This window comes from Sturnira hondurensis, unplaced genomic scaffold, assembly GCF_014824575.4.
Source record: "Sturnira hondurensis isolate 20B ecotype Veracruz unplaced genomic scaffold, ASM1482457v3 Scaffold0009229, whole genome shotgun sequence".
In the NCBI taxonomy this organism is placed as follows: domain Eukaryota; kingdom Metazoa; phylum Chordata; class Mammalia; order Chiroptera; family Phyllostomidae; genus Sturnira; species Sturnira hondurensis.
Window position 1 is genome coordinate 8,491 of NW_028081860.1, and position 24,702 is coordinate 33,192.

General features: G+C 51.7%; 2 protein-coding genes across 2 annotated transcripts; one reads left to right on the forward strand and one right to left on the reverse strand.

The window, feature by feature from the left end:
* Positions 1-617: 617 nt before the first annotated feature.
* DUSP9 (dual specificity phosphatase 9) lies at positions 618-4,305 on the forward strand. The gene is made up of 4 exons (XM_037056903.1): positions 618-817; positions 1,435-1,842; positions 3,189-3,638; positions 3,957-4,305. The coding sequence occupies exons 2-4, from the start codon at positions 1,470-1,472 to the stop codon at positions 4,280-4,282; spliced, it is 1,149 nt and encodes a 382-aa protein (XP_036912798.1). The 5' UTR covers positions 618-817; positions 1,435-1,469; the 3' UTR covers positions 4,283-4,305.
* A 16,365-nt stretch (positions 4,306-20,670) lies between these two features.
* PNCK (pregnancy up-regulated nonubiquitous CaM kinase) lies at positions 20,671-24,702 on the reverse strand. Its single transcript, XM_037056904.1, has 12 exons — positions 24,523-24,702; positions 23,675-23,744; positions 23,335-23,466; positions 23,020-23,094; positions 22,797-22,935; positions 22,519-22,642; positions 22,257-22,332; positions 22,052-22,164; positions 21,880-21,958; positions 21,695-21,782; positions 21,371-21,515; positions 20,671-21,028 (listed from the first exon to the last, which is right to left on the reverse strand). The coding sequence occupies exons 2-11, from the start codon at positions 23,740-23,742 to the stop codon at positions 21,378-21,380; spliced, it is 1,032 nt and encodes a 343-aa protein (XP_036912799.1). The 5' UTR covers positions 23,743-23,744; positions 24,523-24,702; the 3' UTR covers positions 20,671-21,028; positions 21,371-21,377.

Below are 24,702 nucleotides of genomic sequence, written 5' to 3' on the forward strand. Positions count from 1 at the left end.
CCCCAAATCAGTAACGTGATAAGAGCAGAGCACCGAAGTTTTGTATCGGGAGCTCAGGGCTCCTGGGTGTCTTTGGCCAGGCCTGCTCAAATGAAGCCAGTGGGGGTGTCCAGAAGCTGCCCCCTGCCTGCCTAGTCCTCTAGCCAGCCTTGGGCAGAGTTCTGGGCCAGAAAGCAGCAATGGATTTCTGTTCCTATTTCCTCCTCCCCTCCATGATTTCAGTGGCACCCCACGGTAGCCCAAGGTGGTGGCCATGATGAGCCACTAGATAGATGGGGCCACCGAAGTCTACTGCGGGGACGTGAGAGTCCAGGGTCACTAAGTGAGTAGGGCTGGAAGCAGCCTCTGGGCCAGGGGCACTGGGCTCTTGTCCCCACCCCTCCCCCTGCCTCCGGGGCCTGACTGGCGCCGGCCAGGGGAGCTGTGGCTGGTCCCCTGCTGGGCCCCTGACCTGCCCTTGGCCTCTGCCCCGGCCCTGTCCCGCTTGGGTGGAAACCTCGGCTGGAGGGAGGGGGCACCCGAGTGCTCTCGCTGGCACCCGTTGGCTCGCTGGACCCCTGACCCCGCCCACATGGCCCCGCCCCTCTAAACGGTAACTCCTTGTCCAAAAGCAGCCGCTTCCCAGGTGGAAATCAGTTCCCTCTGCTAGGGAGCAACCAGCAAGTGGGTGGCAAAGGACTCAGGACTTTGCTTCCACGTGCCCGTCTGCTCGGCAGCACAGCCCTCTCTTCCCTTCGTCCGAACCTAGGAACATCTTGCCGGAGACCGCGCCCGTGTCCCATCCTGGCTACCGCGGAGACTTCGGATCAAGCCTCAGGTCTCCTTTTCTTTTTCGAGAACGGGCTGGGGACCATAGCTGGGTCAGATTTGAGAGGGCTAGCCAAGGTCCACCACCTCGGCTCCACCTTTATTCTCTGGGCCCACCTGGCCGTGGGGAAGATCTCGGCCTTGAACCCCTCTCACACGCACACGCTCCCAAAGTTGGAAGCGCGAACGTAAGGAGTGATTTCGGGTAGGCCAAGGGATAAAAACGTAGAAACAAGGTATGTAAGGAGGAAGGTGGCCGTGGCCTCGGAATGCCCCAGGAGAGGCTGGAAAGGAACCCACGGCTCTCAAAGGGGCTGTTGGATGCCCAGCCTTCCTCTTCTGGGGGAACCTCTCCCGTTTCCTTTCCCGGGGCAGTGAGCAGCGACCAGGAACCCAGGTGGCTGCTTCGGGTGTTTTCCCTGGGGCGCAGGAGAGCCTTCTGAGTGTCCTCACTGTGGGAGGGGCGCGAGAAGAGAATCGGGAGGTGGAAAGTGTCCCTGCGGGACCCTGGGAGCTTGTTTTAAGGACACGAGGGTTGGCTTCACATCTTGACTCCCGCGCCCACGCCCTGTGGCAGCCAGGTCGGAGGACGCAGGCTCACAACGCATGCCTTCCCTCTCTCCGCAGCACCGGCGGCCCGACGTGCTGAGAGCTGCGAACCCATGGAGGGTCTGGGTCGCTCGTGCCTGTGGCTGCGCCGGGAGCTATCACCCCCGCAACCGCAGCTGATGCTCCTGGACTGCCGCAGCCGCGAGCTGTTCGAGTCGGCGCGCATCCGCGGGGCGCTGAGTGTGGCCCTGCCCGCGCTGCTGCTGCGTCGCCTTCGGCGGGGGAGTATGTCGGTGCGCGCGCTCCTGCCGGGACCGCCACTGCAGCCGCCCCCGCCCGCCCCAGTGCTCCTGTACGACCAAGGTGGGAGCCGGAATCGGCGTGGGGAGGCCGAGGCTGAGGTCGAGGAGTGGGAGCCGGAGTCAGTGCTGGGCACCCTGCTCCAGAAGCTGCGTGACGAAGGCTACCTGGCCTACTACCTACAGGGTAGGTGCGAGCGGTGGCGGTGGCTTGGTGGCTTGGTTGGACACTGGCCTGGGGAGGATACCATCCTGGGAGTCAGGGCTGCCCCACCACATTCCAACGGGATTGACAGTTTATTTGACCTTGAGCAAGCCCCGTTTTTTGTGTAAAATGCAGGAGAGATACCCTCCCCTAAGCATGACCTTGGTTGGGCAAGTCCTTTACCTTTGGGAGCCTCAATTTCTGAGTCTGGAAAATGGGGAGAATCTGGCTGACATGACTTGGCTCACAAGATTTTCAAGAATGTAGTACCACATGCGGGCTCCCAGCATTTCTGGGATAGTAATAGCACCTCCTCCAGCTACTCAGCCTTAGGCAAAAGAGGCAGGGGACACAAGAGGACAAATCCTGCTCTGCAAAGGCTCTGGTGGGGGGAGGGGAGAGAGAGAAGCAGTGAAGGCAGAAGGAGCCTGTGGAAGCAGAGACCTGCCCTCTTACAGTCATGACAAGGCTGGGGGGTGGAGGAGAGACAGGCTGATACAAGCCCTTTGGCTCCTTGCCGAGACACACACACACACACACACACACACACACACACTCCAGAAGTCCAGGGTAAGGACTGGGTTCCCATGAATCTATAGAGCCAGTTGTCCCCACCTCCCCATCAAAGAGGGTCATTGGTCTTTGTTCCCTTGCTCCATTCTGAATGCCCAGGGATAGAGAACTATACAACGTGTTGGGTTTCCCGGCCCCCACCCCAGCCCAGGGAAATAAAAGTTATCTATAGACCAAGGAAATGCTCGCTTCTTGGGACTTTGGAACCATCCAGGTGGAATGCTGCACTCTCTCCCAGGCTCCCCTCCTCTTGGGGTCCCATTTCATCCCTGAAGAGAGCGCAGAGGTGGCTGTGACCTGGCCCCCGCATTGGGGTGCTCCCAGTTGAGCTGAATAAGGAGACACTCAGGCAGAGACGTCGCATCTGAACCTTTCCTCTTCTTTAACTGCTGGCCTCCGTGCTCCCCCAAACTAGCAGTACCTCTAGACTCCGTTGAGCCCTCATGCTTGCCTCAGCTTAGCCCTGGGGGCTTAAGATCCTTTTGGGGGTGGCTTTGCCTGGGCCCAGCAGCCACAGTGGGCACTTGCTGTCCAGAGAAGTAGCCAAAGGTACTAGGTGAGGGTGGCTGGACTGCCCATAGCACACCACACAGTGACACCAGTCTAAAACATTTGGCTTTCGAGTTCTTTTGGGGGACATCTGCAAGCCCCCTCAGGTGTCAGGACTGTCTAAGGTCAGTTCCCTATCCCCAGCCAGGGGCACTTGGCTGCCCAGGAGTCAGAATCAGCAGGACACTCCCTCTCTCCCCTCTCAGGTGGCTTCAGCAGATTCCAGGCCGAGTGCCCTGACCTGTGTGAGACCAGCCTCAGCAGCCGCGGTGGCTCAAGCCTGGCCATGGCGCCCAGCCCAGTAGTGGGGCTGGGCGGCCTGTGCCTGGGCACTGAGTGCTCTGATGCTGAATCTGAGGCTGATCGAGACACCTTGAGCTGCAGCCTGGATTTGGAGGCTACCACACCCCCGCCAGGGGGCCTGCTGCCATCCTTCCCTGTCAGGATTCTGCACAACCTCTACCTGGGCAGTGCCCGGGATTCAGCCAATGTGGAGAGCTTGGCCAAGCTCGGCATCCGATACATCCTCAATGTCACCCCCAACCTCCCTAACCTGTTCGAGAAGAACGGCAACTTTCACTACAAGCAGATCCCCATCTCGGACCACTGGAGCCAGAACTTGTCCCAGTTCTTTCCGGAGGCCATTGCATTCATTGGTGAGTCCACCTCATCCTCCCCTTCCCCCCTCCTCCTCCCTCCTCCCCCCAGGCAGACTCCTGGCCTCTCCCATTTCTTCTCCCTCTTCACCATGATGGCTCCTCCCCAGCTTAGCTGCCATCTCCAGAGCCCAAAGCTAAGATGGCACTTCTGGGGTTGGGCACTGCTGGGGCCAGGAGTCCTCAGCCCAGGCAGGGCTCCCAGGCAAACCTGGCCAGGGCCATTTGACTTGGAGGGTGGGACAGGGGCCACAAGGGTCCCTCCGGAAGGCCACTAGCCTGCACCTTACACTGGCCCCCACTTTGCCCCCCACCTAGATGAGGCCTTGTCCCAGAACTGCGGGGTGCTCGTCCACTGCCTGGCGGGTGTCAGCCGCTCCGTCACTGTCACCGTGGCCTACCTCATGCAGAAGCTCCACCTCTCCCTCAATGATGCCTACGACCTGGTCAAGAGGAAGAAGTCTAACATCTCGCCCAACTTCAACTTCATGGGGCAGCTGCTAGACTTCGAGCGCAGCCTGCGGCTGGAGGAGAGGCGTGCCCAGGAGCGGAGTAGCGGGGGGCAGGAGTCTACCATCTCCGACCCACCCTCTTTCTTTACCACCCCCACCAGCGATGGTGTCTTCGAGCTGGACCCCACATAGGGCCCTACCTTGCCCCCCCAATGGGTGGTGCTCCCAACCACCCATGTGCTACGGGGGAGATGGAGGGAGGGGGCTCAGCTATAAGTGGGGGGTGGGGGGAGGGCTGGTGGGGAAGCACAATACCTCATTTAGGGGCTGTGGGAAGAGGCAGGAGCTAGGAGTCCCTCCAGTGTAGCCACCAGGAGAGACCTGTCCTGCCCACTTGAAACATCCTCGGGAATCCTATTAAATGTGCCTATGGGCCGGCCAGGGACCACCGGCCTGACCCTTGCCGCTTTGGGGCGGAACCACGCTCCAGAAACTGCCTCTTCTGCGACTGTTACTTTTTTCTTTGGGGGAGGGTTCCCATTCTGAGGGACCATTCCAGGTGGCCGCCTGTTCCCGGGCCTCGGTCCTGTGTGCTCTGCCAATTCAGCTGGGCCCTGAGCTGCCCTGTGGTTTCCCCCTTCAGGAAGGGCGTGTGCCTGCTCCAACCACCTCATTTGCCGCAGGGACCTGCTCCCAGACCCATCTCCGTCCCCAGATGTCTGTTTTGGGGGGAAGGGTTCACCACTACCACCAGTGAAGTCACCTCTCTGCTTCTCTTCCAAGAGCTTCCCAGGGAATGTAGACTCAGAGGTGCAGTGGCCACCCAGCGTCCACGGGGACAGGCCCTCTCTGGGTGGCTTCTTGCTGGGCAGCACCACTGGGGAGAGTGCTAGCCTGAGAGCCGTTGGGAGGGTTCCCAGCCACACATCTGGCGCCCTGACTGTTTATCCACTTGACATTTAAAAAGATGCTTTTTTTTTCCTCTTTCCCAGATGTCTTGACAGGATCACTGGGGCTCTTTGTGACTGAGGGTGGTCAAACTGCCACCGAAGGAGACGGGGTCTCAGAGCAAGAACTGGGGGTAGGGGAGAGGAAGAAGAAGGCCTGAATTTTGATGCTGCGAGTCCCACGCAGCCACACACACACACACACACACACACAATCATTGCGGTGCACACCCCTGGCGGGCGGTGGGCAGCAGCACTTACACACCTACCCTACCTGCTTACGTGCCCGGCCCAGTGACCATCTCACCCTTAGGAACCCACCCCACAATTCCTTTCTTTCTTTGTTCCTGAATAAATGGTTTATGCAAGATACTGAACTGAGGGAAGCTGCTTCCTGAGCACCTTGGGGGGCTTGGTGGAAGGCGGGGAGGGGGGCCTGCGAGGCGGGTGGTGAGCCGGGCTGCTGTGGGACTCAAGCACCACCCTACCCCCATGTCATCCATTCCCATCTGGTGCCCACACTGCCTGTTGGCCCAACCTCTGGCCAAGTCCCCCATTTACTCACGACCCATGGAGCCTCTATCTGTCACACACAGCTAATGACTAGGACGAGGCAGTGAACCAAAGGGGCCTGCCACTTGGAGCAAACTCCCTGGGAGGGAAGACACTAAATAACAGACCGCATAAAGCAGTAAATGACACTGAGTGTCTGGAGTGGCAGAGAGATCACGGGAGCAGGGACCCAGAAGTGACCGTGGCGTTTGACAGCTGCACCCCAAGACTTGGTGTGGAGTCAGACCCAAGCCTCAGTCTGAGGCCATGGAAGCCACAGAAGGACCCAAGCCGGGGAGGGACAGGGACAGGCTCACATGTCCCAACCCCTGGCCCTCTGGTTGCTAAAGTGTGGAATTGGACCCAAAGCCTCAGGCTGGAGGCAAGGAGAACTTGCAGGGGCCACAGAGCCACCTCGAGTGACAGATGGGATTTGCTCCTCCCTGGCCTCCTGGCCTCAGCTCTGAACACTTCCAGTGTCTTCCACACATAGTAGCTGGAGTGGGCCCTCTAAAGTCAGAACTCCCAACCACGGAGACATGACAGGAAGTAGCAAGGAAGCTGCAGGGTGGGTAGGGACAAGGGCAGTGTAAGAATGCAGCAGTGACTTTGTGAGCATGTCCGGGGAAATCTTCCCAGCCCAGAACCCCTAAAACATAGGTCAAAAATCTAAAAACATGTTGGAATGAATGGTTTGCCTGGTAGGAAAACAAGAGCTAACCTCCGAGGTCAGAAACTATGGGGATAGTCCGTGGGGGATCTACACCCAGGAGCCCGGGGCCACCCCCTTTTCCTTGAACACCCATTTCCCGTACCTCTCTACACACCACCCATGGGAACCTAGCGAAAACACCTGGGCCCCGCATATAGCCCATACTCTGGAAAGCCGAAGCTCACAATAGGTGTGGTTGGCGGAAAACCGGTCCCCTAAAAATGGCAGAAGGGTATGTCTGAAGGGTCCCACATCCTGATTCTGGGACCCCGTGAATGTGGTGTATTACATGGCAGAAGGGACTTTGCCAGCGTGATTAAGTCAAGGAGACTGAGATGGGGAGGCTATCCTGGATTATCCGAGTGGGCCCTAAATGCCATCGAATGCATCTTTATAAAGGAAAGAGGAGGCAGGAGGGCGAGAAAAGGTGGTATGAATACAGAAACATGGGTCAGCGCCAGAGAGAGATTGGACGATGCTACACTGTTGGCTCTGAAGATGGACAAAGGCGTCACAAACCAAGGAATGTGCGTAGCCTCTAGAAGCTGAAAAAGGCACAAAAAATGGTTTCTTCCCTTGAGCCTCCTCAAAAAAAAAATGCAGCCCTACTGACACCTCGATTCCAACTCAGTCAAATCTATTTTAGATTGCCATAACTGTCACATGGTCAATTTGTGCTGTCTTAAGCCACTGAGTTTGCGATAATCTGAGATAGCAGCAACAGAAAAGTAATACAACCGGTGACCTAGGAAAAACACCAAAAGAGGGGAAGATGTTTGTATGTCTGGACCTTGGAGCTAAGTAGAAGTGGGATAAAAGGAAAATGCTGACCTGAGAACTGATAGTCACAAGCTGAAATTTTAGCTTACGGTGATCTAGGCATACAGGAGTGGATTCTCCAGAATTTCTCTTTCAGGGACTTAGGGAGAGTGATCTGGTTGGGGGGACAGCTCCTAAATTGGTCATGAAGCCAATCTGATTAGCTTGCACACAGATTTTACTTAGACTGTGACAGTCCAGGAACAATAGAAAAGTTTCAAACATTTTTTAAAAGTTCTACATGTGTTGGTCCAGAGGGAGTATTGCCCAGCAGTGTGTGGCCGAGGCAAGCACAGGTCCTCCATGCGGGGGTGTTCTTCAAATACAGGCCTCAAGGGATTCCTAGAGAAAATTCTAAAATATATAATTTTAAAAAAACACAAAATATACAAGGAAACAAGCCACTATGCATGACAAAAACATATACATTTAAGTATCCATCCTGAAAAAATAGATTTTGAAATTACATGACACAAATAAAAAATACACACGATCAAAATAGTTTTAAAAAATGAAGTATCGCCCTGGCTGATGTGGCTCAGTGGATTGAGCAGTGGCCTTTGAACCGAAGGCCCGCAGGTTTGATTCCCAGTCAGAGCACATGCCAGGGTTGTGGGCCAGGTCCCCAGTAAGGGGTGCGCAAGAGACAACCACACACTGATGTTTCTCTCTCTTTCTCCTACCCTTCCTCTCTCTAAAATTACACAGATAAAATCTTTTTTTAAATGAAGTATCAAAAGTATAACAAAAGAACAAGAGACTACAAAATGACCAAGTACTATTGAAAGATGACCACATAAAACTTCTAGAAATTAAAAGTATAATAATTAAAATTGGAAATTCAAGATATAGGTTAAATAGCATATTAAATACAGCTGAAACTGGTGAACTGGAAGATGGATTTAAATAAATTATCCAGAATGCACAACAGAGACACTAAAGTCACACAAATACTTACTTGAATTTGTAGAAGAAGAAAAACGAGAATAGGGACTATGCAATAGTAAAAAAGACAATGGCTGAGAATTTCCCAAAACTGATGAAAAGACACTGTGGAAAAGAATGTTAAGGACACCCCCCCCCAGTATGCATTCTCCCCTCCTTGCTTTTAGAAATAAAATCCCCAAAGGTTAACAGCACATCTGGCTTCCCAGCTAGAAACCTATTTCACATTCTCCCTGGTGGCTAACTGTGGCCATGTTCTTACACGTTGTCTACTTTCTCCATTAGAGCCGTTAGCATATTCATCATAGTATTTTAAATTGCTGCTCTGATAATTCCCATATCTCTGCCGTATCTGAGTCTGGTTCCAATGCTTGCTCTGTCTCTTCAGAGTGGGTTTTGTTTTTTGTTTTGGGGGGGGTTTCTTTTATCTTCAGTATGCTCGTGCTTTTTTGTTGAAAGCCAGACATGATGAACTAGGTAAAAGGACCTGCAGTAAATAGACCTTTAGCAATGTGGTGACGAGGTGTGAGGGCAGAGGAAGCCTCCTGTAGACCTGTCTTTTTGTGAGCCTGTGCCTCTGCACTGTGAGCATCACGGTGCTTCTCAGCTTTCCCCTCCTAAGGCGATATAAGATGGGCAGAGGGGATGTGAGTAGGGGGTTTATTTCCCTTCTCTCAGGTCTGTCAGACTCTGATAAAACCTCCATAGGTCAGGCTTTGGTATAATAATTTCTCTTGAAGCTGGGCGTTGTCGAGAAGAATGGAGTAGTCTGGTGTATTTCAAAATATCTACTTTCCCCTCTCCCCCTGCCGGAACCATGAGATTTTTCTCCAATCCTCACCAGGAGAACCTGGTAAGGCTCCTGGAGGTAAAACCCCCAAAGTGCGAAGGCCTCCCTAAGACTGCCCCCCTCCCTCCAGTCGGAGTGTTTAAGTCTCAGACTTGCCCACAAAGAGCCTCCAGAAATTCACCAAATACAGTTCAGGTTTTCCTGCCCCAGCGCTGCTCCCAGTTGTGGGTTTTCACTCTGGGAAATTGTAATTCTCTGTATTCGCCTGTCTCTCCAGTTTTGAGGGCAGCAGTTTGCCCCGCGACCTCAGTTCCCCAACGGATCTAAGAAAGAAGGGTTGATTTTTCAGGTTGTTCCATTTTTACTCATTGTTAGCATGGAGTAATGACTTCCAAGCTCTTTACATGCCAGACCATAAATGGGAACTGCCCTGAGTCCGTTTCGATTGGCTGATTTTTATCATTACGGGTTACATTCTTACGTCTCTCCGACCTCGGTAAGAAAGTCTGGGTGGTGGAGGTTGCCTACTTGTTCCGTCTCTTTCAGGCAGCACGGGGTCCTCACTGACGGTTGTCCACCATCTAAAAACAGTTGACTCATCTATTTTGCCAAGTATTCCAGTTGTGTATGATGGCAAGATAATTCTGGACCCTGTTATTCTCTCATGTCCATATCGGTATTGAATAACTTTAAACTTTGTGAAGATAAATATGAATGCTAAATCTTCCAGAGTAACTCCTGAAAGAACAGAGAGTGTACTACTTCTAAACTAGTAGAGGAAAAATATCAAATAATGAGGGGAAAAAAATCTCAATCCAAAAGAAGTCAAAAGAGAAAAATGAAGAATCAAAAACACTGGAGTAAGTAGAAAGTATAAAATAAGATGAGAAAAATTAACCCAAATATCACTAAGCAAAATAAATAAATCAAATTTTTCAGTTAAAAACAGGATTTTTTAGCTCTGGCCAAGTAGCTCAGTTGGTTAGAGCATTGTCCAGATATGCCAAGATTGTGGGTTCGATCCCCAGTCAGGGTACATGCAAAAATCAACCAGTGAATAGGTGATACCAAAAAATCAATGTCTTTTTCTCTCTCACTCTCTCTTGCTGTCTCTCCTTTCCTCTCTTTCTAAAGTCAATAAATGAAACATTCAATAAACTCATAAGCATATATTTATTTTAAAGACAGGATTTTTTAAAAACCAGCTATAATCTGTTTATAAGAGATACATCTAAATGATAGGAGATCGGGTACATTCAGGGTGGTATGGCTGTAGACAGAACCAAAAAAAAAAAAGATTGAAAGGGCAGCTATGTTCAAGTAAGTACTGACAAAAACAACCTTTCTGACTTGGAAATCAACCAAATGTATAAAATAAACTGATAAGCTGAACTTCTGGAATTTGTGTCATTCTGGCCTAGGCTACTCCCATACTTCCCAGCTTTCTGTTTTTATTTTTAAGATTGTATTCATTCATTTTTAGAAAGAGGGGAAGGGAAGGGAGAAAGAGAGGGAGAGAAACATCAATATGTGGTTGTCTCTTGAGCGCCCCCTACTGGGGACCTGGCCTGCAACCCAGGCATGAGCCCTGACTGGGAATCAAACCAGCAACCCTTTGGTTCACAGGCGGGTGCTCAGTCCACTGAGCCACAGCAACCAGGGCCCATGACTCCCAGCTTAGTTGGCATGGAGGTTCTGCCTGGGCAAGGCAGTCTGTGAAGACCAGCAGTTGTCCTGCCTAGGTCTGACGGATGCTTAACTCAATTTGAAGTGTTGGGCAATACCCACACCCAGGGGCATTGTCAGTGGAAGTGACCCCTCAGAGGCTGATCAGCAGGGAAGGACCAACAGTTTAGCTCTACTGGATTGAGGTGGTGAGTGTGGCTGGGGCAGCATATTCCTGGCTAACCAGAAAATGGAGAGGTCCCAGGATATTCACACTCTCCTGGATTACCTCAGGGCTACACACATATATATAGGAGACTCAAAAGGGCCCAGCAAAAAGAAAACCCAGGGCAGACCTTAAAATAGCTTAAACATTGAGAGAACTTCCCTGCCCACACACAGACCCATCAGCAGAGTACTACTATGTTTGAGCACAGTTTCTGTCCAATAATTGGCTGGCCACTAAGTTAGGCAGATACAGGGGCAGCCCCTAGGACACCAAGCTCAACAGTTCAAAGTATAATTTTTTTAATTTTATTTATTTATCTTTAGAGGGGAAGGGAAGGAGAGAGGGAGAGAACATCAATGTATGGTTGCCTCTCGTGGGTCCTCTGCTGGGAACTGGCCTGCAACCCAGGCATGTGCCCTGACTGGGAATCGAACCGCGATCCTCTGGTTCACAGGCCCACGCTCAATCCACTGAGCCACACCAGCCAGGGCATGTAATTTTTCTAAACTAAGCACAGGCACTAGTAACTGCATACTGCAGGAGGATGGAGTTTAGAGATTCCATCCAGAAAAATTATACGACAAAGAAACAAACAAGTTAAAAAACACATCCACAGAAAAAAAAACCTTCTAGGGGAAAAGAGAATATCAGAATCCAGAGTCACTAGAAAATATTATCTCAAATGTTCAATTTTTAAGGAAAAAATTACATAACATGCAAAGAAACAGCAAAGTGTAACCCATATTCAGGGAAACAACCAGTCAATAGAAACTATGTCTACATGTTCCCAGACACTGAACCAGCAGGTGAAGACTTCAAAGCGGGTATTATAAGCATGTCCAATGTACTAGAGAAAACCATGTTTAAAGAGTTAAAGAAAAGTCTGGCAACAATGAATTAACAAGTACAGATTTTCAATAAGAATCTAGAAATTATGAAAAAGTAACTAAATGAACCCTGGCTGGCATAGCTCAGTGGATCGAGTGCGGGCCTACGAACCAAAGGATCGTGGTTCGATTCCCAGTCAGGGCACATGCCTGGGTTGCAGGCCAGTTCCCAGCAGGGGACACACGAGAGGCAACCATACATTGATGTTTCTCTCCTTCTCTCCTTCCCTTCCTCTCTAAAGATAAATACATAAAATCTTTTCTAAAAAGTAACTAAATGAAAATCATGGAGTTGAAGAATGTGATAACTGAAATGAAAACTTCTCTAGCTATATTTAAGAGCAGGTTCAAGATGTTTTTAAAAATTAGGAAACTTGAAAATAGATCATTCAATTCAAAGAACAGAGAGAAAAATGGTTGAGCTTCAGAGACCTGTGGTATAACAACATGCATACTAAAACATGCGCAATGGGAGGCTTTGAAGAAGAGAAGAGAGAGGAGGGGATAGAATAAATATTTCAAGAAATAACGACGGAAATGTCCAAACTTTTATGAGAAACATTAATGAGATCCAAGAAGTTCAATGAGCCCCAAGTGAGATAAACACAAAAGAGCCAGCTGTAGATGCTTCATAGTGATACTGTTGAAAGCCCAAAATAGACAATTTTGAAAGCAGCAAGCCCATGCAAAGGGAACCACAGTAAAACTAAGCTAACTTTTCATCAGAAACAATGGAGGCCAAAAGACAGCAGGATGATGTAATTAAAGAGCTGAAAGGAAAAGAATATTATCAAAAATTCTATATGTAAAACGATCCTTTAAAAATTAAAGGATACAACAAACAACAAGTGCTGGTGAGGATGTGGAGAAAAGGGATCCCCAGTGCACTGTTGGTGGGAATGCAGACTGGTGCAGCCGCTGTGGAAAACAGTGTGGAATTTGCTCAGAAAATTAAAAATGAATATGCCTTTTGACCCAGCAATTCCCTTGTTAGGAGTCTGTCCTAAGAACCCTGAAACACCCATCCCAAAGAACCTCTACACCCCAATGTTCATAGCAGCACAATTTACAACAGCCAAGTGCTGGAAGCAGCCTAAGTGCCCAGCAGTAAATGAGTGGATCAAAAAACTGGTACATTTACACAACAGAATACCATGCAGCACAAAGAAAGAAGGAGCTCCTACACTTTGTAACAGCATGGATGCTTCTGGAGAGCATTATGTGGAGTGAAATAAGTCAGGTGGCGAAAAACAAATACCATATGATCTCACCTATAAGTGGAACCTAATTACCAAAACAAACAAGTGAGCAAAATAGAACCAGAGAGACGGAAATAAAGAACAAACTGACAGGGAGCAGAGGGGAGGGCAGAGGGGGCTTACAGGGGGAAAGAAGGGGAAGGATCAAGTCGAGGAACAGGAATAGACAAGGACTCGTGGACAAGGACAACAGGGCACAGGAGGATTGAATGCAGGAGGGGTGTGGGCAGGGCAGGGGAGAGTAATGGGGGAGAAATGGGGACGACTGTAATTGAACAGCAATAAAAAAATTTAAACATTGAAGGTTAAAAACACATTCCCAGATAAATGGCTGAGAAAATTCATTGCTAGAAGACTTCTTTACAAGAAATACTAAAATAAGTACTTCAGGCTAACAACAGTTAATAACATGACTTCACAGAAAGAAAGAAATAAAGAGCATCAAAAATAATTAACATGTGGGTTAATATAAAAGTCTCTCATAATATATTTTCCTCATTTCTTAACTTGTTGAAGACATACAATTGTATAAAGCATTAGGTATAATACTGTATTACATCTTTATAGCTTATATGGATGTAATGTACATGGTATTGATGGCACAAAAAAGGAGGGAAGGAATGAAGCTGTCTTGGAGCCAAATCTCTACATTTTGCCAAAATTGAGTCAGTATTAATATGAAGTGGATTGTGAATAAGATGCATAGTCATGCAACTGCAATTAAATATATATATATATATATATATATATATATATATATATATATATGTATGTATTTAAAAAGTCACCTGGCTGGTGTAGCTCAGTGGATTGAGCGCAGGCCTGTGAACCACACGATCGCGGTTCAATTCCCAGTCAGGGCACATGCCTGGGTTGCAGGCCAGTTCCCAGCAGGGGACACACGAGAGGCAACCATACATTGATATTTCTCTCCTTCCTTTTTCCTCTGAAGATAAATAAATAAAATCTTTTTTAAAAGTCAATGGATGAAATATTTAACAAAGACAAGGCAGTCAAGGATGAAAAGAAGGACAAAAAACCCCAGAAAATATATAGAAAACAAATAGCAAAATGGCAAACATAAATCCAACCATATCAATCATTACATTAAATGTGGATGATCTAAATACCCCAACCCAAAATCAGAGATTCAAAAAAGCAAGATGCAAGTAACTATACAAGGGACAAATCTTTGATTCAAAGCCACAAACAGGCTGAAAGTAAAAGGACAGAAAAAGATACATCATGCAAACAGTAACCATACGAGAGCTGGAGTGGCTATGTTAATACCGGATAAAATAGACTTCAAGACAAAAGCTATTATTGGGGGGGGAGAAACATTTCATCATGAGGAAAGGGTCCATTCATTAGGAAGACATAACAATTACAAACATGTACACATCTGACAGCGCAAGCCCAAATACATAAGGCAGAAACTGACCGTACTGAAGGAGAAAGAAACAATTCAGCTAGGATAGTCAGAGATTTCAATACCCACTTTCAATAACTGATAAAACTAGAAAGGAAAGCAGCAAGGACATAGAAAACGTCAACAACAATAGCAACAAACTTGACATAACTGAAATCTATAAGACACTCCATTCAGCAAATGCAATATACTCACTCTTTTCACGTACACATGGAACATTCTCCAGGACACAATGTAGCCTAGGTCATAAAACAAGTCTCAATACATCAAAAGAGACAGAAATAATACAAAAGCTGTTCTCTGACCAAAGCAAAATTAAATTAGAAATGTTTTCAAAAGAAAAGATCTAGGAGTCTTGGCTGGTGTGGCTCAGTAAATTGAGTGCCAGCCTGCACACCAAAGGGTGGCTGATTCGTTGCCCAGTCTAGGGCACAGGCCTGGGTTTCGGGCCAGGTCCCCAGTAGGGGGCGCTCAGGAGGCAACCACACACTGATGTTTCTCTCCCTTTCTCCCTCCCTTCCCCTTTCTAAAAATAAGTGAATAAAATCTTTTTCTAAAAAGATGAAAAAATCCAGGAAATTCAAAAATATTTGGAAAGTGAGCATCAAACTCCTAAACAGCACACGGGTCAAAGGAAAATTACAGAAGCAATTGCAGGATACTTTGAACAAAATGAAATGAAAACACAACAGGTCGAAATTGTGGGATACAGCTACAGCAGTTCTTAGAAGGAAATTTACAGCTTTAAATGTCTATACCAGCAAAAAAGAAAGGTCCCAAATCAACAGCCTGATGATCCACCTTACTAAACTAGAAAAAGAAAAGCAAACTAAATCCAAAGCCAGCAGAGGCCAGATTAGTACAGACATGAATGAAATAGAAAACAGGAAAACAATAGAGAACATCAATTCAAACAAAAGCCGGTTCACTGATTTACCCAGGATGATCAAGAAAAAAGGTTACCGAGATTAAGGATGAAAGAGGGGACGTTACTACAAACCTACAGAAATGAAAGAGATTGTGAGGCAAAGTTTTAAAGAATTTTAAGCCAAGAAACTAGATAATTCCAATGAACTGGACAAATGCCTAGAAAGACACAAATGACCAGTGTTGACATTGAAATAGAAAGTTTGAATAGACTTATAACAAGCAAATAAATTAAGTTACAAATTGAAACTCTTCCCACAAAGAAAACCCAAGCCCAGAAGTCTTCACTGGTGAATTCTACCAAATAACACAACCGAAAACATATGTCCACACAAAACTTGCACAGAAATGATCCCAGCAGCGTGATTCACAGTGGCCAAAAGGTGGAAACAACGAAATGTCCACCAGTGGATGCCTGGATAAACAAAGCGCTGTTTATCTGTACAATGGGACGTTATTCATCTATGAAACGGAATGACGTACTGACAACGTGGATGAAAACATTGTGCAAAACATAAGAAACCAGATGCAAAAGGCCACATATTGTATGATTCCATTTAAGCACAATGTCAAAATAGGCAAACCCACAGAGACAAAAAGTAGATTAGTGATAGTCAGAGGCTGGGGGTGAGGTGTGGTGGGGAAATTGTGGCGTTACCACTAAACGGCTACAGGGACTTCTTTTGGGGTGATGAAAATATTCTGATTAGACTGGGGTGATGATTGCAAAACTTTGTAAATATGCTTAAAAACAATAAATTATAGACTTTAAAGGGGAAATTTTATGGTGTGTGAATTGTATCTCAATTAAAACAAAGTTTCAAGTTTGAAAGGAAAAGTGCCCAACAAGATCTAGCGGGCAAGTATCAACCAAAAGAAAATTACAGTCACCCTGTTACTGCTAAACAAAGTAACACAATAAGGCAAAAGCACTACCAGTGCTAATGCATGTTGCTACATTTTGGGTTTTTTTGTTTTGTTATTTTATTTTACTTATTTATTTATATTTCTTTTTTCATTTTAATTGTTCGGGTACAGTTTCTCACCACATTTTGATCAAGTATATCAATTCTAAGCTCATCTGCACTTAGCAATGTCACTTGAAAATACATATAGTGCTCTGGCCAGGCATCTCAGTGGGTCAGAGCAGCGTCTGATACGCTAGAATTGCAGGTTCGATCCCCTGGTGACAGCACATACAAGAATCAACCAATGAATGCATAAATACGTGGAACAACAAACCTCTCTCTCTCTCTCTCCCCCTTCCTCTCTTTTTAAAAAGGTTTTATTTATTTATTAGAGGACAAAGGATAGAGAGAGGGAAACATCAGTGTGTGGTTGTATCTCAGGCGCCCCCTACTGGGGACCTGCCCCACAGCCCAGGCATGTGCCCCGACTGGGAAACTAACTGGCAACCCTTTGGTTTGCAGGCCGGTGCTCAATCCACTGGGCCATACCAGCCAGGGCTCCTTTCCTCTCTTCAAAAATATCAATAATTTTTAAAAATCTTTAAAACAATACAAAAGCAATAGTTGAAAGAACTATAAGGACAAACTGAGAGGAGCAGTGAGGCCTCCTCTGGCCTGAGGGGAGCCACTCAATTGTCCATGGGACCTGGGGAGAGGGCCTGGAGATGAGGTTTTTATATTTATCAAGAGGGGACAGATAGGGCTGGGAAATACAGAAAAACTCCTAATGCAAACATCTGACCCTGTGCCCTCTTGAGAAAGTTCACTTCCAGGCTGATCTCTAGTGACTCCTCACAGCAGGCCTCAATCAACCAAACCAGGTGGTTTGTTATTTTCCAAACATTCTATCTCAGAAGCTAGGAATGGAGTCAGCAGTGCCTGCACGAAGCTGGGGCTGGGCAGAGAATATGGCTGTCACGTGCCCGCCGACTGGCTGGCAGGAAGGTACTCGGCTTAGAGTCGAGAGGGGTCTGGCTCAGCCCCTTCATGTCCTGAACAAGCCTGCTTCTAGAACTCCTGAGTTCTGGGGCAATGGGGGTGGGCGGCATCCTCGACTCTCTTACACCCTCGTCCCCATCCATCCCACCGTGACCCATGTCCATCTTTCCAGTCCCACTTCAGCCACCCTGGCACAGGCCCTCTTTATGTCTTGCCTTGCCCTTTACAGGACCCATATACATGTACACCTGACACCAGCCCTGCCCCACTCCCAGCCATCCCTCACACTGAACTCCGGGGGGGGGGGTTCTTTCTAGGGCCCAGATGCCACGCCCTGCCTCTACCAGTGTGGAATGACCTCCCCGGTTCTCATTTCACAGGGAATTTAAATAAATGAAACTGAGGCACAGAAGACTTTGAAGGTAGCAAAACCACCTGCAAGGCTCAAACTCAAATCGAGGGCAGTTCCTCCAGCCTAGTGTTCTCTCTTTTGTCCCTCACTGAGTTCACTCCCAGGGAGAAGGCTGAAGAACTCCCCGATCATTTTCTCAAGCCCCTACACAACCCTCACATGCACGGAGGCAGCAGCACCATAGAGCACGAGGCTTTGTAGCCTTGGCTCAGTTACTTGGCCTCTCCACGTCTCAGTTTCCCCAGCTGTAAAGTGGGACCAATGATAACAAGAGCGGCTACTTCTCAGCTGGGATCTGAGAGACTACTGGCAAAGCTCTCCAGAACAGAGTCTGGCACACAGTGAGTCCTCAATAAGAGCTCCCGCTGAGCTAATGCTTGGGATCAGCTGCAAAGCCAAGTGCAGATTCGTGGAGAGAAAGGTGAGAAACAAGCCTCTTTTGCTCTACTTCCCCTTCAGGCACCTCCAGCTTGCCGCGTCCAAAACCAATCCCATTGTCTCTCCACAAACCCATCCAGGCGAACCCCTCTTGGTGAACAGTGGCACAATCCACCCAGAAATGCATAGGCCACCCCACGCCCCTCTCCTTCATTCTCCACCCCACTGTGACCCCGGGTTGAGCTTCCCCAGAACACCTACCACCCACAGGTTTGCTCCAAGACACAGTGTGTGACCAACCCTGTGTGGTCCAGAATGAGGGAGACAGCTTTCTCTCAGGACACCCACAAGGCTTCCCTCTCAATTCTGGTCTGGTCCCCGACCCCAAGGCTAGCCTACTGGACCCTGCTCCTGACTCACAGCACTGAGTTTTCTACCACAGCTCAGCACCTACCACGGACTGGATAAGGGCACTCCAGTGGCTGGCTCACCATTGCTCAGACTAAAGCCTGACTCTGGCCCTGCCAGGTTCTGATCCCTCCAGCTTCAGCACTGAGCACCTGTCGTTCCCTGAGAGTTAAATGTTCTCACGCGTGCCCCCCCCCCCTCCATCTCTTGCCTTTGGCTGAACCAGTCCTTTCTCTCTCCCAGCCCTCATCCGACAACCTAGCTGGCCCAAAGCTTTCTTCTCACAAACTGGCCCCTTAGATAGGAAGGGCTTGGAGGGATGAAGAAAAGGTCCTACTCTCTGCCTCACCCAGCTGGGCAGGGCAGGACCTCTCTCCCAAGTGAGGACTTTCCTGGGGCAGGATCTTGGGGAACAGTAGATGCTGCCTCAGGTGCTGAAGGAATAGGATGGCTGATGAATGTGACCATGGTGCCGCCTTCTGGCCGGAGGCCAAACTGCACTCTCTGTCGGGGCAGCGAAGCTGCAACCCCAACTCTGCAGCAGTGATCTGGCAGCCCGCCTGGGCTGGAAGAGCTGGCCCTCTCCGATTGCCTGCGACTCCTTCTGGAAGGCTGGCTTGGATATCGCTGCTCCTGAGCAGCCAGCATGCTGCTTTCCCCACGCAGCTCATTCCTACCATCCGAGTAAGCCCACCCCTGCACCTTACGGCCTCCTCCATGAGGGCAGGCACTTGTCTAGTAGGCTCAGCACCTGGCACATTGCAGAGGCCTGAACAATATTTGACAGACAAAACAAGAATGAGTCGGTGTCGCAGGGTCTAATGTGAACAGCTGGAAAGGGGGGAAGGAAAACCAGCAAAGGGACGCTGGTGAAGATGTCTGAGGTAGCAGGAGAGCTGACAAGGTCCCAAGTGGGGAGCTAAGGAGAGGCAAAACAGGTCGTTGGGGGTGAGAAGGCCAAGTTGTTGAGATCTGGCCGTGGTGCTAGCTGCCTGAGGTCCCCTGGCTTGTGTGACCCCAAAGCCTGGAGTGAAGGATGACACAGAATTGGCCATGGGGACAGATGAGAAAGCTGCCCACCCATCTCCAGACTCCCCCAGGCTCAGGGACCTGTGGGGAGGTATGCACGGGGAAGTGTGGAGCAGGAAGGTGGTGGGAAGATGCTGGGAGAAGAAGACCCCAGAGGGTTTGGTAGGCCTGGGACCCAGCGGGCAGGCATGCCCACCCTGGGCAGTGCCCACCCCCAGCTCAGCAGAGGCACGTTGTGCAGAGGCTGCTCTCCTCGGTGGAAAGTACACCCTCTGTTTCCAACCCCAAACCCTGATCCAGTCCCCACCCTGGAGACCCAGGCCAGCCGAGCTCTGTCTCACTGCCCAGTTCAGGTCCCAAAGGTTGACAAGAAGGTTCTTATTCATCACACTCCATGACGGGGGGCTGGCAGAGGGCAGCAGAGGCAGGGGTTACAGTGGGGAGGAAGGAGTGGCCAGCTCACCCAAAACTCTGAAGGGTGCTTCCTCTGCTCTGGCTGAGGCTGAGGAGTGGTCCTGGGGGTCTTCCACTGATACGTACAGGAGAAAGGCTTAGTAGGGCCAGCAGAGGCTTGGGTGCGAGAATTTGGGTGCAAGAGGCAGGGGCCGCGCAGACCAGAGGACCAGCGACCACTCTTCACACAAGAAGTCATAACCAACCCAGCCTGTTCCTCCAGGCTTGGAGCCCATGGGTTCCAAGCCTCAGCATCACACAGGATATGAAGCCAGTGGCGCCCTCTCCTGGCCAAAGGGCTCTGACACTGTGCTGAAAATGCTTTAACTGGCCTCAGCCCAGGTAAAGGGAGTGGGGAGTGGGGAGAGGTTGGAGAAGGCAAGCTGGGACTCTCTGGTTGCTCTTCAGGCTACAGGCCTCTACTCACCTGCGAGCCCTTCCCGGCCTGGCCCTGAACAGCAGGGCGGCCACTGCAGCCCATCCCCGGGGTCCTGGAGACGGCCTCCTTTGGGCCTCCCACCACCCGCCTCTGCTAACAACCTAGCAGGGAGCCAAGCAAATCCACCTCTAGGGTGGCAGAGCTGACCGTTTGGCTGCCTCTTGCTGGCACTTTGGATGTGGGGCGAGGACAGGAAGTTCTTGGACAACGAGGAGTTTGTCTGCTGTGATCCAAGGAAGCAGAAGTCTGGGCGGCAGTGGGCTGCATCAGCCGTGTGGTCCCACAGGCAGCAGCCCTGCCTCCTCGGTTCCTTTCCCATAGAGGACCCCACAGTCACCCTCCAACCCTGTCCCTTACCCCTTCCTCCAGCTCACCACTGGCCCATTGCTCTGTCTGTCTTTATTGATTTGGGGGAAAGTGGAGGGGAGCTGGAGGGCTACGACACAAGCGGGACCACCCACAGTCAGCGAAGCGCAGAACATCGTGCAGGAAGGACTTTCCCTGGAGCCTCTCCAGGTTTCAAAGGGGTTATGGCAGTAACAGGGGAGGGGAGCCCTGTGGACATGCTCCACCAGCCCCTAGGTGAGGGCAGAGCCTGGGGGTGGCCCACTCTCACCCCAGTGTCATGTGCCACACTGACATGTCTCAAACTCTCCAGCAGAGGTCAGCCCCAGGGTACAGGGGATGGGGAAGAGGAGTGAACGAGTCCGTGGGAAGAGAATCTGGGGGTCAGTGCATTCAGCCTCGGCATCTGCCAGGGGTGGAGGGGGAGAGAGAAGCTCACAGGGAAGGGGAACAGTCTGGAGGCATCCCTGGCCTGCCCTGTACCCACACTCCCAGTCAAGGCTCTCAGCAGCGGTGCCCACTCAGTCCTCTCGGATCCTCACAGTCTCATAGTCATCAGCCCCTGCCGGCCCCTCTCTCATCCACTCCTCCCAGAACCCCAGATCCTGCCTTCCAACTGTGCTCCCCGCCCTCAGCCCTCTGCTCTCTGGGGTCCACTCCACTTAGCTCTTGGCCACATGGGGCTCAAACACGTCTAAGTTCACCAAGGAACCACCTCCCGGGGGGTGCAGGGCCCATCCCCACGCACCTGGGCATCACCAGTTGGGGGACTGGCCAGCCCGGAGGCCTGGGTGGCTGTGGCGGGCCATCTTCCGCTCTGAGGCCTCCTCACCCTCTGGGCTGTGCCCCAGCTTTCGGATGTGGCGCAGGAAAGAGGTGGCATTGAATGCTCGCTGCAGGGAGAGGAGGATATCAGGATATGCCCTTGCCCTGGCCCTGGCCCCAAGACTTCAGGGATCACAGAGGTCACTGGCAGCCCAGGCCATCCCCCTGAGGCTGAGGGATGGAGCAGACAGGGATGCGAGGCAGTCTCCAGCCAAAAAAATGTCCACGGGCCCCACCCAATACTGACCTTCCAGTGGGTTCGGGCAAAATTCTTCTGGATCTGTTCACTGACTGAGCCCAGGATGTCCTTGTCAAAGGCAGCATCCCCAGAGATCCTAGGGGGAGGCCAAGGGTCAGCGGGGCAGTGGACAGTCTCTGAGGGTACGGTCCTTCCCTCTGATCTCAAGACAGCTTGGCAGGGGCTCCACTCACCAAAGATGCTGTAAGGCCTGCTGGCAGGTGAACCTCTTCTGGGGGTCTCGCTCCAGAAGGTGCCGGATGAAGTCTTTGGCTGGAGCAGGGAGGCCTGGTCAGCCCAACCCGTCGCACTCCACTTATCACTCCCCCCTCCCTTCCCTGAGCTTGGGGTCAGCCTCAAGTTCACCTGATTCTGAGATGTCATCCCAAAAGGGAGAGTCAAACTCGTAGCTGGCCCTCAGGATCTGGCTGAAGAGTTCGGGGTCGCTCTCGTCGTAGAAGGGGGGGTACCCACACAGCCTGGCACCCACAGATGAATCACCCAGCTGTCCAACCCTCCCCAACCCAGCAGGGGCAGGCAGGCAGAAGAGCCTTTCACAGCGGTCACTCACAGAATGTAGGAGATGACACCCAGGGCCCACACATCCACGGCCTTTCCATAGGGTTTCTGCTCCAAGAGCTCCGGGGCTGGGGGCCAGAGACAGACAGACAGATGCACACCACGTACGTGCACACCTGCCTTCAGCGCTTCCTGGCTCAGTCTGGTCAACCCCAGAAACAGCCCACCACCTACCCTACCCCTGGCATCACAGCTCCTGCAGGGTCCCCCAGGCCTCTAGCCCCCAGGGAACCCCAGGGCGCCCCCTCACTTACCCACATATCCTGGGGTCCCACAGGCAGTGCCCAGCATGTTGCCAGCCTGGATTTTGGAGAGGCCGAAGTCAGAGACCATGATCTTAGAGTCCTCAAATGGTGTGGCATAGAGGAGGTTTTCAGGCTGCGGCACACAGGTGACCAGAGGAAGGGTCAGGTCAGCCCTGGCACGGCCACTGGGGGCTGGGACAAAGGGCTGAGCCTCCTCAAATCCCCCAGACCCTTGGTGCACAGGGAGGCTGGGTACCGCCTGGGTAGGCAGGCAAGAGGACAGGCACCTTGAGGTCACGGTGCACAATGCCCAAGCTGTGCAGGTAGGAGACAGCACCAAGAACCTGGCCCACCAGGTGGCTGGCATCCTTCTCTGTATAGGAGCCACGCTCCATGATGCGGTCGAACAGCTCGCCTCCTGTCACTCTGTGAGGAGAGGGGGCTTCGTTGACCCAGGCCCCTTGGCCCCCACTCACCACCCAGCCCCCAGCTTGTCCCTGGCCTCCTCACAGCTCCATGGCAAGGTAGAGGTGGGAGGGGCTCTCATGGACGTCCTCCAGAGCCACGATGTTGGGGTGGCTGACCCTGTAACAGCAAGAAAAAGTCCTTGTAGCCCATGCAGCCCCTTCTATGCCACAGGGCCTAAGAGTGCTTTCTTCCACCTCTGCCCCCTTCCCTCCTGCAGGCCACCCCTGCCCAATCCAGCAAGGCAGAACCCCATTCCAGGCCTTCCGAGGGACACAGACGAAGCAGGGCACTCCAGTGCAGGACACACTGCCCACAAGCCTTAAGCAACAGCAGCCTGGCCAGGGGCCAGGCACGCACCTGCGGAGCACCGCAATCTCATTCTCCACCAGGGCCTCCTTGCCTTGAAGGGCCTTCTTGGAGATGCACTTGAGAGCAACAAGGTGTGAGGAGCCCCGCTCCTGGGCCAACACCACCTCAGAGAAGGCACCCCTGCCATAGAGACAGCGGAGGCAGGAAGGGAGGGGGAAGTGGAAGAGGAGGAAGAGGGGAGAGGGAGGGGAGAGAGAGCAGAGGTGGGGAGAGGGAAGGGTCCCCCTAGCTGAAGCAGAAGAGGAGGCCCTCTCCATCTCATGCCACCCATCCCCCCACACACTTACACATTCACTGACACACATCACATTCACTGACACACACTCACGAGCCCAGCTTCTCCCGGATCTCATAGACACTGCTAATATCCTCCGTCTGTTTCTTGAGCAGCAGCATGTCTGGGGGGCAAGGGAGAGGTGGAGGGAGGTGCCCTGGGTGAGGGGCAGCCCCATCCCCCACCCCAGTCCCAGCAGGGCTTCAGCCTCCCTCAGGGGCAACCCCACTCAGGAACACATGTCTCATAAGGTCCCAGAACCCTCCCCCAGCCCGGGTACCTCTCGCCCCTCCCCCAGCGCCCAGGTCAGCACTCTCAGGTGGGACGCCTCCCTGCTAGGCCACCAAATACACTCCTTCCACCCCCCTCCCCAGATACAGCGCGGCGATCCGGAAACCCCCCACCCTAAGGGCGATCAACCTTCAGCGCCCAGACACCTGCTCTCTGCTGCCACACAACCTGCAGCGCAATCAGCCGTCTTCCAGAAGGCTCCATGCACCCCCACCCTGGCCCCTCCGAGCCCACCCCCACCCACATCGCCCAAAGGGCCCTCCCTTTCCCCCAGGCCTAGACTTGCCACTCATTGCCCAGCGCCCTCAGGCACAGGCCACCAATCCGCCCGAGATGCACCTGCGACCCCAGTACACAGCCGCCTGCCACTGCCGCGGCCACCCACGCGGCCGCCCAGGCACACTGGGCCCTCAGAACCGCGGGGCGGGAGAAACTCCGCAGCTTGTGCCTCCAGCGTCCAGAGCTGCGTGGGCAGCGCGCGTGCTGGCCAGGGGTGCTCCAGGCGTGACAGGTGTGCGCAGGGACACAGGGGGGGGCTACAGTGGCCACAGCCAGGGACCCTGAACACCCCTGCCAGCGCGGGTGAGCCTCTAGGAGTGCTCGGTACGGACCTGAATTGGAAGCTGCAGCGTCAACTCACGCAGTGACAGCCGCGCAGAACCCACAGCCGGCGCCCCGTCGGCCCCGCCCCCTCCGCGCGCGTTCCTGCCGAATGCTGGGGGCCGAGCTGGCGGTGGCTGAGCGTGACCACAACGCTGCAGGGCGCCTTGTAAGGCAATCTGCCCGCAGCA

Bases quoted from the DNA above. Each gene is read 5' to 3' on its own strand.
- DUSP9 (XM_037056903.1), top strand. From the start codon at position 1,470: ATGGAGGGTCTGGGTCGCTCGTGCCTGTGGCTGCGCCGGGAGCTATCA. The intron at 1,843-3,188 runs GTAGGTGCGAGC...CTCCCCTCTCAG, and splicing joins CCTGGCCTACTACCTACAGG to GTGGCTTCAGCAGATTCCAG. The intron at 3,639-3,956 runs GTGAGTCCACCT...CCCCCCACCTAG, and splicing joins GGAGGCCATTGCATTCATTG to ATGAGGCCTTGTCCCAGAAC.
- PNCK (XM_037056904.1), bottom strand. From the start codon at position 23,742: ATGCTGCTGCTCAAGAAACAGACGGAGGATATTAGCAGTGTCTATGAG. The intron at 21,959-22,051 runs GTGAACTTGAGG...TCCCTGCTCCAG, and splicing joins GGATGACATCTCAGAATCAG to CCAAAGACTTCATCCGGCAC. The intron at 21,783-21,879 runs GTGAGTGGAGCC...GCCTCCCCCTAG, and splicing joins CAGGCCTTACAGCATCTTTG to GATCTCTGGGGATGCTGCCT.